Source organism: Zea mays, chromosome 2 (genome assembly GCF_902167145.1).
Source record: "Zea mays cultivar B73 chromosome 2, Zm-B73-REFERENCE-NAM-5.0, whole genome shotgun sequence".
Classification (NCBI taxonomy): Eukaryota; Viridiplantae; Streptophyta; class Magnoliopsida; order Poales; family Poaceae; genus Zea; species Zea mays.
Genome location: NC_050097.1, coordinates 8,732,576 through 8,748,004, shown reverse-complemented (window position 1 = coordinate 8,748,004; position 15,429 = coordinate 8,732,576). Strand labels below are relative to the sequence as shown.

At 43.0% G+C, this 15,429-nt stretch overlaps 1 protein-coding gene across 13 annotated transcripts; it reads left to right on the top strand.

Annotated features, from left to right (window-relative positions):
• The first annotated feature begins 8,549 nt into the window (after positions 1-8,549).
• Positions 8,550-15,333, top strand: LOC100279312 (uncharacterized). 13 transcript variants are annotated; one of them, XR_561709.2, is made up of 16 exons: positions 8,550-8,767; positions 8,873-9,019; positions 9,384-9,475; positions 9,573-9,669; positions 10,070-10,113; positions 10,246-10,334; positions 12,212-12,303; positions 12,392-12,538; positions 12,622-12,769; positions 12,865-12,941; positions 13,310-13,381; positions 13,567-13,614; positions 13,723-13,850; positions 13,935-14,089; positions 14,196-14,397; positions 14,855-15,331. XR_561709.2 is itself a non-coding variant. In NM_001361270.1 (16 exons), the coding sequence occupies exons 1-16, from the start codon at positions 8,642-8,644 to the stop codon at positions 14,902-14,904; spliced, it is 1,719 nt and encodes a 572-aa protein (NP_001348199.1). In that variant the 5' UTR covers positions 8,598-8,641; the 3' UTR covers positions 14,905-15,112. The 13 variants fall into 13 exon arrangements, 4 of the variants coding, with proteins under 4 accessions (XP_035820619.1, NP_001348199.1, NP_001348200.1 ...); XR_004855918.1 differs by having other exon boundaries at positions 13,718-13,850; positions 13,935-14,094; XR_561710.2 differs by having other exon boundaries at positions 13,567-13,631; positions 13,718-13,850.
• Positions 15,334-15,429: the final 96 nt, after the last annotated feature.

Below are 15,429 nucleotides of genomic sequence, written 5' to 3'. Positions count from 1 at the left end.
AGATCTTCTTTCTAGCCACTTGGCATTAACTGTGCTAACACTTAATCAAAGTTTTGTGGCTTAAGTTTTGAAGTACACAGGATCACCTATTCACCCCCCCCCTCTAGGTGCTCTCACGGTCACAATCTCCCTCTTGGCGTGATCTCCTGACATCACTTCGAGTGGTTAGACTCTAATGAAGTACCAGGCTCTGATACCAATTGAAAGTCGCCTAAAGGGGGTGAATAGGCGTAATCTGAAATTTATAACTTAAAACACAAACTACAAGCCGGGGTTAGCGTTAGAATTAAAACCGAGTCCGAAAGAGAGGGCAAAAACAAATCAACCAAGAAATAAAGCGGATGACACGGTGATTTGTTTTATCGAGGTTTGGTTCTTGAGAACCTAGTCCCCGTTGAGGTGGTCACAAAGACCGGGTCTCTTTCAACCATTTCCCTCTCTCAAACGGTCACCTAGACCGAGTGAGCTTTCTCCTTAATCAAACGGGTCACTTATACCCCACAAGGACCACCACACAATTGGTGTCTCTTGCTTTGATTACAAGTCACTTTGAAGAACAAGAATGAGGAAGAAGAAAGCGATCCAAGAACAAGAGCTCAAAGAACACGAGCAAAACTCTCTCTCTAGTCACTAGGATTTTGGAGTGAATTTGGGACTTGGAGAGGCTTTGATTCTTTTGAATTATGTCTTGTATTGATTGCACTAGCTCTTGTATTGAATGAGATGTCTGAAAAACTTGGATTCTTGGAGTGGTGGTGGTTGGGGGGTATTTATAGCCCTCAACCACCACATAGCCATTGGGGAGGCTGTCTGTTGATGGGCGCACCGAACAGTCCGGTGCGCCACCAAACACTGTCCGGTGCGCCAGCCACGTCACCCAACTGTTAGGGTTCTAAAGATTCTGACCGTTGGAGCGCTGACTTCATGTCGCACCGGACAGTCCGGTGCGCCTCAGACGCCTGCTCTAACTTCTGCACGCACTGTTCACGCATTGTTCACACTTTTGCAGACGACCGTTGCGCTGTTAGCCGTTGCTCCGCTTGGTGCACCGGACAGTCCGGTGGCACACCGGACAGTCTGGTGAATTATAGCGGAGCGGCATGAGAAACCCGAAGGTGAAGAGTTTGGACTGTACGGCCCCTGGTGCACCGGACACTATCCGGTGGCACACAGGACAGTCCAGTGCGCTAGACCAGGGTTCTCTTCGGTTCCTTTTGCTCCTTTCTTTTGAACCCTAACTTGATCTTTTTATTGGTTTGTGTTGAACCTTTATGCACCTGTAGAATACATAATCTAGAGCAAACTAGTTAGTCTAATGTTTGTGTTGGGCATTCAACCACCAAAATTATTTATAGGAAAAGGTTTGACCCTATTTCCCTTTCATTTTTCAAATCGGTTTTCGTTCTAACTCGTGAGTATGATCTATAGTGTCACCTAGCACTATATGTGAGTGTGAATATGCACCAACACTACACTAGAACTCTCTTGGTCAAACTACTCATCGACAACCCCTCTTTATAGTACGCTAAAACAAAATAAAAGACCTAACTATATTACGAGTGTCTGCAACTCCTTGACACTCGGACTACGTAGACCTTCACTTTTTGTTTCATCGCTTTAGTTGTCGCTTCAAGTTCTTATCTCTGAGATTGTTTTCACCGTTGTAGTACATCTACCTGTAATGCGACCTAACTTACCATTTGTCTCTGCAAAACACACGTTAGTCACATATAACATTACGTTGTCATTAATCACTAAAATCAACCAGGGGCCTAGATGCTTTCAGTCTATGTTGAGCAACCTCCCGGCTTAAGATAGTGAGTACCCTAACTATGTCTATAACTCTAAAAGGCGCTTTATGGTCTCAAGCAAGCCCCAAGAGCATGGTATGAATTCCTGCGAGACTTTCTCACTAATGGCTTCAAAGTCGGCAAAGCCGATCCTACACTCTTTACTAAAATTGTTGAAAAAGACTAGTTTATATGCCAAATCTATGTTGACTATATTATATTTGGGTCTACTAACAAATCTACCTGTGAAGAATTTTGTAGGATCATGGTACAAAAGTTCGAGATGTCTATGATGGGGGAGTTGAGATATTTCTTAGGATTTCAAATCAAGCAACTCCAGAATGGCACCTTCATCAGCCAAACAAAGTACATTCAAGACATACTTAAGAAGTTTGGAATGAAGGATGACAAACCCATCAAGACACCCATGCGAACCAATGGACATCTCGACCTCGACACGGGAGGTAAAACCGTAGATCAAAAGGTATACCGGTCGATGATAGGTTCTTTACTCTATTTATGTGCATCTCGACCGGATATTGTGCTTTCTGTATGCATGTGTGCAAGGTTTCAGGCCGATCCTAAGGAAGTTCACCTTAGGGCCGTGAAGAGAATCATGAGGTATTTAGTTTACACTCCTAAGTTTGGGCTTTGGTACCCCAAGGGATCCACCTTTGATTTAATAGGATATTCTGATGCCGATTGGGCAGGGTGTAAGATTCATAGGAAGAGCACATCAGGGACTTGTTAGTTTCTGGGGAGATCCCTAGTGTCTTGGGCTTCAAAGAAACAAAACTCAGTAGCTCTTTCCACCGCCGAAGCCGAGTATATTACCGCAGGCCATTGTTGTGCGCAATTACTTTGGATGAGACAAACCCTCATGGACTATGGCTACAAATTAAGCAAAGTCCCTCTCCTATGTGACAATGAGAGTGCAATCCGCATGGCGAATAATCCCATTGAACACAGCCGCACTAAGCACATCGACATTCGGTATCACTTTCTAAGAGATCACCAACAAAGGGGGATATCAAAATAGCTTATGTAAACAACAAAGACCAATTAGCCGATATCTTTACCAAGCCACTAGATGAGAAAACCTTTAGCAAACTTAGGAATGAGCTAAATATTTTTAATTCTCAGAATTTTGATTGAAACATTGCACACATTGCTCATTTATATACCTTTGGTCATATCTCTTTCTTTTGGTACAATTGCATATTTCTTATTCGTCTTGTGCCAAGACTACGACTAATGTGTTTTCAAGTGCATTTTCTATACTAAGTCATAGATTGAAAGGGAAATGGAGTATTCGGCAAAGACATCGCTTCCACTCAACTCTAATGGTATTATCTACCCTTTGTCGGTATTCCGCTATCTCTCCAAATTGGTATAATCCTTCACTCATATTTATTTTATCAATGGGGGAGAAAATATAGAAGGGCTCCAAAGTTCTCTGTTTTTGGCGATTAATGCCAAAGGGGGAGAAAATATTAAGCCCAAAGCAAAAGGACCGCACCACCACCATTTAAAAATTTTCAAAATGAAAGATTTATTTGGTAATCACAAATGTTTCTGTTTCAATTAGTATTCAAAGCAATTTCAAAATTGGTATCTATTTAAAACCCTCTTGAAGGCTAAGGGGAGAATTTCTTTCAGGGGAAGCTTTTGTTTAGTCAAAGGAAAAGCATTTGAAATAGGGAGAGAAATTTCAAATCTTGAAAATGCTTCTTGAAATCTTACTAATATACCTTTGACTATTTGGAAAAAGTTTTTGAAAAGATTTTCCAAAAAGATTTGCAAAAACAAAACAAGTGGTGCAAAGGTGGTCCAAAATGATAAATAAAATAAAGCAATCCATTCACTCTTATTCATATGTAATAAGACTTTCATATTGGTTTAATTCCAAGTAACCTATGCACTTACCATATGCAAACTAGTTCATTTCTGCACTTGATATTTGCTTTGGTTTGTGTTGGCATCAATCACCAAAAAGAGGAGATTGAAAGGGAAATAGGGTTAACCTTTTCCTATAATTAATTTTGGTGGTTGAATGCCCAACACAAATATTGGACTAACTAGTTTGCTCTAGAATACATGTTCTACAGGTGCATAAAAGTTCAACACAAACCAATAAATATTCAAGTTAGGGATCAAATTCAAAGGAGCAATGAAACCAAGTGTGATGTGGTCCGGCGCACCGGACTGTTCGATGTGCCACCAGACAGTGTCCGGTGCATCAGGTCCGTACAAGCATGAACCAGCCACTCTCGGGTTTCAAAAGGCGCACTCCGCTATAATTCACCGGACTATACGGTGTGCCACCGGACTGTCCGGTGCACCAGCGGAGCAACGACTATCTCGCACAACGGTCGACTGCAAAAGCTGATGAACAGCGCTACAGTGCGCAACAGTGCATGGCAGAGTCAGAGCGCAGAGTCAGTGGCGCACCAGACAGTGAACAAGACCTGTCCGGTGTGGCACTAGACTGTCCGGTGCCACAAGAATTCAACAACACCAACGTTCGACTGCTCCCAAACCCTAACGGTTGGGTGATGTGGCGGCGCGCCGGACAGCCTACAGTGCTTGTCCGGTGTGTCCATCGACAGCAGCCTTCCCCAACGGCTTCTTGGTGGTTGAGGGCTATAAATACCCCTCAACCACCACCACTCTAAGCACCCAAGCATTCTGAACATTGCATTCAATACAAGAGCAATAGACTCCACTCCAAGACACAATCAAAGCGATCGATCCACTCAAAGTCCCGAAATTAACTCTAGTGCATTAGGACTTGTGAGAGGATCTCTTGTGTTCCTTTGTTGCTCTTGTTTGTTTGGCTTGGCCTTCTTTTTCTTTTCAATTCTTACTCTCAAGTGCTTTGTAAGCAAGGCAAGAGACACCAATTGTGTGGTGATCCTTGCGGTGTCTAAGTGACCCGTGAGATTAAGGAAGAAGGCTCACTCGGTCTAAGTGACCGTTTGAGAGAGGGAAAGGGTTGAAAGAGACCCGGTCTTTGTGACCACGTCAACGGGGACTAGGTTCTTTAGAACCGAACCTCGGTAAAACAAATCACTATGTTCATTCGCTTGATTTCATTTGATTTGTTTTCCCTCTCTCTCTCTCGGACTTGAACTTCACTCTAACGCTAACCCCGATTTGTAGATTGTGTTTAAAGTTACAAATTTCAGATTTCGCCTATTCACCCCCCTCTAGGCAACTTTCAGTAGGGGGTCATGGTGGAGGGGTCAATTTGACCGGTGGGCACTCAGGATGGCTGGTCCACGGTGAGGTTGCGGCTCCCGCGATGGCAAGGTCGCCGGCGAGACTACTGGGTGTGATAGGTGAGGGAGAAAGGCACACTAAGCTTGTGGCGAGGTGGTGAAGCTTGTGGACAACACTAATTTGATCCTAAGCCACCGGAGAGGGGAGAGAGAAGCTCATGGAGAGGGTAGGGATGACGGCGTCGAGCTCGATTGGGTCCAGGGGAGGAAGATGGAGTGGTCGAGGTCGGTGTGGGGAAATAAGGGGCTCGGGGCAGTCCTTTTATAGGTGGCCGAGGAGGGAGGAGGAAGAGGTGGCGAGCACCGGCGAGGCTTGCTGCGGCGGTGATGATGGCACACAGTGGTGGCACCAGGATGGCTCGGGGCAGGCGGTGGCGATGGGACGACTCGGTCACAGTGCGCGGGGATGCAAGACGCCAATTCGTGCTCGTGAGCGAGTTAATGGCGAGGAGACAGGGCGAGCGGTGGCCGACGACGAACGCGTCGATGGCCGATCACGGGCGAGGGAGAAAGAGGCTGACGAGTGGGGGCCGCCTGCCAGAGAGAGGGCGGTCGCGAGGGAGAAAGGACGGGTGCGGCTGACGGGTGGGGCCGAGCTGTTAGGGGAGAGAGCGGCGCGAGGGGGATGGACCGCGAGGGAGGGAGGAGCGTGGGCGCGCGGGAGAGGGGGGGAAGCTTGGGCCGGATTCGGCCTAGCCGAGAGGGAAGGGTTTTCTTTTTTCTTTTTTTCTTTTCTCTTTTTTCCTTAATCTCTTTTTCCTTTAAACAAATATTCATCTAAATTTCTTAGGTGTCCAAAATGAAATAATCTATGTGAAGTGCTACTAGCAATCATTGTGTATGCATATGATGAATATAATGCTTCATGAGATGGGGCCTTAGGGGATAAATAGGGGGGTTAGGAGTTTAGGGTTTCTAACCTTGAGATCAAAATTGGGATGTTACACTGCATCGGACAGTCCGGTGCCACACCGGACAGTCCGGTGCCCTCTGACTTCTGCGCTCTAACTTCTGACATGCATTGTTCATCGAGGCAGACGATCGTTGGCGCGTAGAGAGTCGTTGCTCCGCTGGCTCACCGGACAGTCCGGTGGCACACCGGATAGTCCGGTGAATTATAGTGGAGCGCGCCTGCAGAATTCCCGAGAGTGGCTGGTTGGAGACTATACGGGCCTGGTGCACACCGGACACTGTCCGGTGTGTCAAAAAACAGCACACTCAAGTTCTTTTTGCTCCAAATAAATTGCGTCCCCTAACTGAATTATTTCTTAGTTTGTGTTGAACCTTATGCACCTGAGATAAATCATATCTAGACAAACTAGTTAGTCCATGTGGTTTGTGTTGTACATCAACCACCAAAATCGATTATAGGAAATGGTTAACCCTATTTCCCTTTCAGCGTCCTTGCGGAGGCGAGGCGTCCGGGTCGGCGTTCGCATCCGTCTACGTCGAGGCTAGACGTGTTGCCACTGCCACGACAGGTGGCCACTTGCATGAGGATCCGGATCTCGTATCACGACGCTGGGTTCATGAGGAAGAAGACAGAGTCGAGCCACTTGTTGCCTCGCACCGTGGAGCCATAGAACATGGCGCTGCCAGCCCGCACGGCGGTCGGCGTGACCTCGCCAGTGATCTCCGTGAATAGCAGACTGAACCGTAGTAGATAGGTCCGCCTCGCTGAGGGCCCGTCGCCGCTCCCCCGAGGTTGCCGCATATCTGGAAGCCCGTGGTTGCGGCGAGCAGGAGCCTGGCACCATGCGGGAAGAAGTCGAGGAGGAGACGCGTCACGGACAGGACCACGCCAAGCGAGAGCCACAACAAGTGTTTGTTGTGACTTTATGGTCGGTTGAATAGATGAGACTTGCCTATCGGGGGATGGCTATGCGCTATATCACCGGGGGTGGGGGCGCGATATTGCTGGATCAAGAGGGGATAACATACACACCGAGCAATTATCAATCTTGGCATTATGGCTTCGCCAATATACCATTAGGCTTACAAACCATAGACATAGATGTTCCTACCAGTCATAGGCACGAGATAACATAATAACATGAAGCCAAAACTGAGAGTGGCAAAATTACAAATTTCTCCGCACCGATATACGAAACGACGACACATGTGCACGAAACTATTGTTTTAATACAGTAGAGATAGTGATAGATAAGAGAAACGAGGAGGACACCATGAAACGAAGCCGCCCAAAACTCAGTGGGGCCCACACGCAAGGCACCTGTGGTTTACATAACCGTTTCACCTACGAAAACCGCTACCCACTAGTAACGGTTTAACGCTGGTAAACCGATAAAAACTAGCCGGTTTGACCAATTCAAATTAATGTGAATTCGAACCGGTTTACCGACGAAAAAATTGTGAAAAACCAGCGAAAACCCGCTCTAAACCGCCGGCAAACTGTGAAACGAACCGGTTTTTGCTGTTTTTTATAGAAAAATGGAGAATTTTGACAAGATTTATTTGTAGTTTGCTCAATTCACATTGCACACTAAATATTAATTAATCCACACGACATGTGTTCACCAAAATAACATGCAACATACATATGCAACCACAAACTCTAGTTCTCATGCAACAAACAACCAGCAAACTTCGCAATACTCAAATACAAGTTATTTTACAACTCTTCGACGAGGCAACGACACATAGGTCGACTTATTTCACAATACTCACATGTTCAGCTCGAGTCATAATGATAGTACTCAGGCATGTTGGAAGGATCGTGATATTGTTCCAATCTGTCATAGTGATAGTGATAGGTCTGTACAAAAGATATGAGATACATTAGCGATAAAACAAGAATGACAATAAATACTTATCGACAAAGCAAAAAAAATATACCGGTATGTGTGTTTGGTGTTTGTGTATTGCATGTGCACCTCACCAAGTATTGGACTTTTCTCCTGATCAGCAAATCTTAGTAACACATACAAAAGACTGGAGCTAAGGGTTTTAGATTGGGTCTTGTCCAGACGGATAGTTATTAGAAGAACTGAAGCTACTTGATCTACAGATTCCATCTTGGACAGGAAATGAAACCGAAATTGACCACTACTTGAGCTACGAGTTTCATCTTCACATATAGCATATAACATCTTCACATATAACATATAACAATAAACAAGACTAATATGTCTAAATTGACCACTAAATACTCAATCTTGGCATTAAATCCGGTTTCCCAGTAAAAATTGGTGGTTTACAAGTCCAAAATACGGTTTACCAACTGTTTTCGCTTTTTATGAATTTTTTCAGATTTTTTAAATTTCGGGCTAGTTTGTGAACTCTATTTTCCCAAGTGATTCATATTTTCCAAAAAATAATTAATTTTTTTTTGAGAAAATGAAAATCTCTTGAAAAAATAGGTTATAAAACTAGTTCTTAGAATGGATTAAAAAAAATCGATGGTTAACCGAAGCCGCGGTGTGGTTGTTTCGGTAAACCGGTTTACCGGTTTTCGGTTTGGTAAACCATGCCTGTGAATGGGGATGAGCATGCGAATACTGCTGGAGTTGGCCTAACCCAACGACCAGACGCAACACGACGGCGACGGCCATGGCTTCGCCGGACCTCGCCGCCGGCGACGGCAGCTACGACTTTCACCTTCGCTCTCTCTCCGCGGCCTCACGGGACTCCGCTGCGGCCTCCGACCCCGCCTCTGACCCCAACCTCCTCCAATCTGTAACCGCATCTCACTACGATTCCTTCTCCCCATGTCCGATTTCTTGGATGTAGACGAGGATTCTTAGGTGTGTTGTTTCATGAACCATTTTTGTCCGCGCGAAGGTTAGGAGGGTGTGCGAGATGTGCCGAACGGCGAAGGAAGCGAAGGACGAGATGGTGGCGCGGGCGTTCCCCGTGATGGGCAAGCTATTTCAGCGATGCGCCGCCGCTCCCACGCAGGCCGTTGCCTCCACCGGCGTGCTGCTCCTCGTAAGCCGACTTTTTCTTAGTCTTGTGCTGCGGAGATGTTATCCTTAACGTTTTGATGGATAAAGGTTCGGATATCTGAAAACAGTGTCCTTATGCGTAGAAATGTACTTCTCCGTTTTCAGTTTTATCAAAATTTTGCGCTCGACGCCACTATGTCTAGTCTTTGGGTGAGAGACTTTAATCTAGTGTTAGCTTTATGATTAATGTCCTTACTCCCTGATTTACAGAACAATGGATTACTTGCACAGCTTTTGGTGGCAAATTACTTGTACCTTTTGATTTCTCCTTATTGTTGACTTGTTGTAAAGAGTTTGCCAAACTTATGGCAGGAGTAATTTAGTGTTCTGTATTTTTCCCCTACCAGACCATTTTGCAATTCTTCTTGGATTTTGGGGAGGCTGTTTTGCATGATGCTGATGGTAGCTTGAAAACCTTCTTCCGCTCTTGCTTAAGTAGGTAATGTTGTTTTCTATGTTTGTCTCTTGACCTGTATACCATTCTTGGATTGCTACCACGAGCATCTAGGATACTCAATTTTTTTTCTTGTAAATAGGGAGTTTGCAGATCCTATTGTTGCAGAGCGCACAGTTGAATTCCTTGTAACAAACAAGACAAAGATCCTTAGCTCCTTTCCCAATTTGATTCCACAGGTGCCAACACTTGAAATATTTACTTACTTGGAATTGACAATTCCCACATGTAGCTCCTATTATTCATGCTGTTGCAGATCATTGCTTTGAAAAACTGAAAGATATAAATCCAGCTTCCTTCTTTGTTTTATAGCATATTTGTCAATTTTTTATGTGAATGGTGGGGGAGGCCCCTACATGTATTTCTTCACTAACAGAAGCAAAGAAATATTTACAATACAGGAGGCTGTAGGCCAAAAAGGTAGAGAAAAAACAGAAAAAACCATATTTGTATGATAAGCTACTCAACCAATCTTTTGTAAGATTCTTTATAGAATATCTCTCTTCTCTTCCTATTTTCCATATTCGACTTAATCTTGTTAACACATGCCAATGCTTGTGTATCCTTGTTTATACACAGTTCTATCCATTGTTGTTAAAGCTTATTGCATCAAACGGTGAGAGGTATGTGCTCGTATTGTCATGAACTTCACATAGCTCTATCATCCATGTTCCCTTTAAATGACTCAGTACAGGTACCATAAATATCCAATAGCAATCCCGTTGAACTACCTAATTTGTTTTCTAACATTCTAGACTGGAGAATAAGTTTTCGGAAGTACTTCCATTAATGATGTCAGCAGGATCTTTTCTTCCCCTCTTCCTATCCCTTATGGATTTGCCAAGTAAGCCTGTTGATATTTGCCTTCAGGACTTATTCATTTTTATATAACCCAAACAATTTTGATTGTTAAATACTTTATGAGTTGGGTGTGCTATGACATTATTAAATTATTGTTTCTAGTTTCATGTGATGCTCATTCCTTACACTATGCGAGATTTCTGTAATGTATAACATACATACATGACTTATCCCTCTGCTGTGGACAGATTTGTGGGCCTGCAGTATGCCAGGCGCCACAAAAGATAAGCCCAGGTTTAGTGCTGTTATGGTTAAGTGGTTGGTTAGCTGCAAATAACAAGGAGCCGGCTTATCCCCTCCTAGTTTAGTGCAGGGCTTATCCCTGGTTGTTAGTCAGGGTGCGTTTGGTTCAGCTGTGAGCTGTAAAAAAGCTGTTGTGATAAAAAAGTTGAAAGTCATTTGGTTCAAACTATTGTGAGTTGTCCACTGTAAACAAATTGTGTATTGTTTATATGCACTTTGTTTAACTATCTCTCTTAATCAATATAAAAAAACTCGGTCGAGGAGGGAATGATCGCCCTCCCGATATTATACTAAGAGACCAAAACAATGGTTCTGGCTATAGATGTCCAAATGGGTCAGGCGGGCCAGCCCGAACACGGCTAGGCCCGGCACGAATTGGGACCGTGCCGGCCCGACCCGGATGAGCTAGCGGGCCGGGCCGGCCCGGCCCACGGCCACGAGCGAGGTCCAGACACGGCCCGCTATGTTAATAATCGTGTCGGGCCAGCCCACGGCCCAACGGGCCTATAACGGTTTATGTCATTTAAATGGTAAAAATATGTATATATGAGGGTTTAAACCATAGTTTTTAGCTCTAAACACATTTACAACCACATAATCAACAAAACATGCATGCTTTTTTGTGTTTTATACTCTATATTCAAGTATAACATAGGTATTTGTATGAAAAAAATTAGAAAAAATAAAATTGGGCCGTGTCGGGCCTAGCCCGCCGTGCTGCCCCTTAGGCCCAGGCACGACCAGGTGACCATGTCGTGCTTCGGGCCGCCCGGCTAGCCCGACCCAGTTGGACATGTATAGTCCTGGCCGAGAAATTCGCCCTCGAGGGGAATTGAACCCAGGACCTGGAGGTGATACTTGAAAGCCCTTAACCACTAGGCTAGAGGCTCTTTCACATCTCTTAATCAATATATCTAATTAAAAAACCGATTTCACATTTGTGTTCCTGATATTTTTACAAATAAATCAATTTTATAATCCCATTTTTAGTATTTTTATTAAAAATGTTTTTGTTTTATTTATTATAACACTTAATTATTTTTAATCCTATTTTAGTTTCTATTTGTCGCATCTTTGGATAAGCATCAAAAGCAGGATCCAAGCTGCTTTTAAATTTGTACTACAAAAAGTTGCTTTTAGTAGTTGCAGAAAAGTTGAACCCCTTTGGTTCAACTTCTGTATTTTTGAAGCAGAAGCAGGTTTAAAAAGTTGAACTAAACGCACCTTGCTAAGAAAAAGGAGGCACCTGTTATATAAGGGGCCACCCTAGTTTGTACTAGAGAATCATCGAAGAAGAACCTTTTCCCTATCAGGGTGAGCTGCTTCGGTCGCCCTGGCCCACCTAGGAGCGACAGTAGTCTCATCCCTAGCTGATCCCCTTATCCACTCAGACCCCTCCCACAACCCCAAGTATTGCTGCACTCTCCTTTGCGCAGTCCTAGGCGCCCACACCATAACACCCTCTGGCCTTTGACCAGATTTTATGGCTTCATTTAGATAATTTTCTTTTGTCTTAATGTATTTAACATTCAACTGTGCATTATTGGTTTTTGTTCAACTATAATGTATTGATTTCAACAACTTTGTTCCTCTCTTATCACTCTGAACTTCATCCAGTGTTGGTGGTGGCACTGGAAAAGGTGGAAAGAAGTTCTGGAACTCTTATTGGTAGTAGTATAGCTACAATCCAGAAGAGCGCTGCTCCTGAGGTAATCTTCAGAATGAATTGGCCTGGAAGCTATGAGTGAATTACCTTGTCCAAAACTATTGAGAACATTGTCCTTTTCTATGGTACAGATGCTTCTTGCACTGATGGACGAGGCATATACTGGTTCTGCCGTAGAAGAACCTAGTGGTAATTCAGGTTCTGATGATAGTGGTCCCCTAGACCTTACTGACCCAATGTTCTTAGACCTTCTAAAAGATGAGAATGATGGCATTGCCGTAAGTAGTTTTTCCTATACGATGGTCTATATCCCCTCTGAACTCTTAGTTCTAGTGATATCTTCTTCTGTTTCCCCCTTCAGGCAAAACATTGGATATCCCCTACGATATCTTCAACGTTACAAGCAGCATTTAACAGCCCACAGTCGGACAGATTGAAACAGTCACTGGAAATGGCACCTCGCTTTCTTACTTTATATTTTGCAACAGCATTGCGAGACGTTAATGACTGTAGGTTGCATACTTTTTTTTGCATGCTTTTTTTTGCTACACATGTTAAGTGACCAACATATTGTTGATTTGACAATCTAAGTTTCTTGGTTCAGCACTGCTGTGTGCTCTTATTCCAGTAGTTATGTCAAGATATGCTGCAATGTTCCCAGACAAAGTTTTCTCTTTCAAGGTAAGCAAACTTGATTTATTCTTAATTTCCTTGTCTCCACTGATCCTTTTGAAAGGCTTTGCTACCAAGGATATATTGCCTTCCTATCTCTATTTGCTTAGTCTGACATAACTGACCAATTGTATAACAATTGATAAACAACTTCTCAAGCAGAACTGAAGGATTCAACCATATATGTTGAACTATTGGAGCTATAATTTTTACTAAGCTTAATAATTTTGAAAACCACCCTAGGCGATGCTTTGAATATCTTAACTGATGGAGCAGCGGTACTATATGTCAGAATACATTGAATGATTTTTTTAAAAGAAATACAAACATAAGTATTTACCATATTACATTTTCCTCAAATGATATTTATGTTGCAGGTGAGGGAAAGGCTTTCAGACTTCATTTTGGCTGCATTCCAGCGGTCTCCCAACATCATTGCAGTACTGAAGGTAATGTGTAAATTTTTTAGTGATTTATTTCTTACTAGACTTGCAAGTCAGAACTCTGAACTAAAAGCACATGTCATTGTCATGTAGCACTTCGTGGCAATAAGGGAAAAAACTCTTTTGAGAGTTTCCATTATATATAGGATTTTACGAATAGTTATGCATGATCATTTTTAACCATTCTGCAGAAACCTATTACTGACAGACTTGGTGAGGCTCATGATAATCTTGCCAAGGCAAGTATATCTTTCAAGTTCGTACTTCTAATCTCGAGTTCATATTGCCACTGCAGATTATCTTTCTCACTGTAACTGAAATTTACTGATGGACTGTGGCCAGTGCAGACAGAGTTAGCATTGCACTTGTGCTGGGCCATTGGTGAGCATGGAGCTGGAGGGGTGGGTCACAAGGATGTAGCTCGTGAACTATTTGAAAATTTGGAGTTATTATTGTATGAAAACCTGGCAACTAGGTGAGGCTCTAGTCTACTATGTCTTCTATCTGGACTTCCATGGCACTACACATAATTGACTTCATTCATACATTTGTTGTCAAGCCGTTTGGGATTAAGCCAAGAGCCAGGATCTGATTCCATGGGTGCATCATCTAGAAAGTCATCCCAAGCCAGGCTTCTCTGCTTTGTGGTGACTGCTATTGCAAAATTAGCAACATGCCACAGTGAGTTGCTTCCGAGGGCACGCGTGTCATTGGGTAAGGTAATTGACTTGATCCTTGCTGTGTAAGATAAATGATCAGTGGATCCATCATTAAGTATGTTGCTTCTCACATAGCATCTTAATTGCTTCATTTCCTGCAGGTCGCTCGTTCCCGAACCTCAGACAGGAGGGTCTGGCAACGGGCCTGTGACTATTTAGGGCTCATGAATGAACCAGCCATCTGTTTATCTGTACTGGGACCGTCCACCGCCCAAGGAAATGGTCCTGGTATTGTGAATTGGAGTGAAGGAGGAACAAAGATGGTAGCTCATGTTCCTTTTTACCTTTTAGCCCAGCAAAAAGGTAAAAAAATATGCAAGCACTTCTTTAGTTAAAATGTAGAATAAATAGGGTGGTAATAGATCGCGATCCAAATGTTTCTTTACAATTTGTTAGGGACCTAAATTATTTATAGTTCAAAAATGAATAGAAATAGAGTCTGATTCTAATCCGATTTGATCCTTATATTTTATAGTGTAAAATTTAGAGCTCATTGTTACCCTAAAGAATGTTCTTGAAGAGAAACTATATATGCTTACAATCTAAGGACGGCGATATGAAATTTGTACATTTTAACTAAGGTAAACCTAACGTGGCATAGCATCAAGGGAATGCACTTTCTAAACAAACTTGCTATTTGCTTATGAATTTTTTTTCATGGCATGCTTGTTTTGTATTTATTGCTAGTTCGTAATATAATCCTATATAAAGAGAAAATGCCAAAGTTACACCTGAGCTCAACATGCATTTTTTTTTGCAGGTCCACCGTCTCATAATTTTTCATTTGCCGACCTCCTCCCAACAGAATGAAGAAAATATCTGCATGAGTGCATTGGTGCAGGCATGATTTCTCTAGCAGAAGGCCATATAACGATTTTGTTTTGAAGATCCAAGTTCCTTTTTAAAAAAGGGGCTGGTCTGAACATTCAGGCTTATTTCTCTAGCATAATACTCATAAAGAGTCCTGTACTTTTAGGTCTTGTTCGGTTATTCCTATAATACATGGATTGATGGAATTAAAAAAAATTTAGAAGAACTTTGACTTGCTTAGGAATTCAACACATCTAATCCCACTCAATCCATATGGATTGAGAGCTAATCGAACAAGTCTTACATGGTTGACTATGCACTCGAGTTATGGAATGTATGGTATTACATTTCTAAGTGGTGGATCGTAGTGTAAAAAATGTACACGTCTGAATTTGTTCGAAATGACAAGTATCTGTTTTGTTTGAAATGACACGTCTGAACTTGGCATAGAAGTGCATGAAAAATAGAAGGTCGAAAGGTTACATTCTTTCGAAAACAGCAGGAATATTAGGCCATGGCTCTATA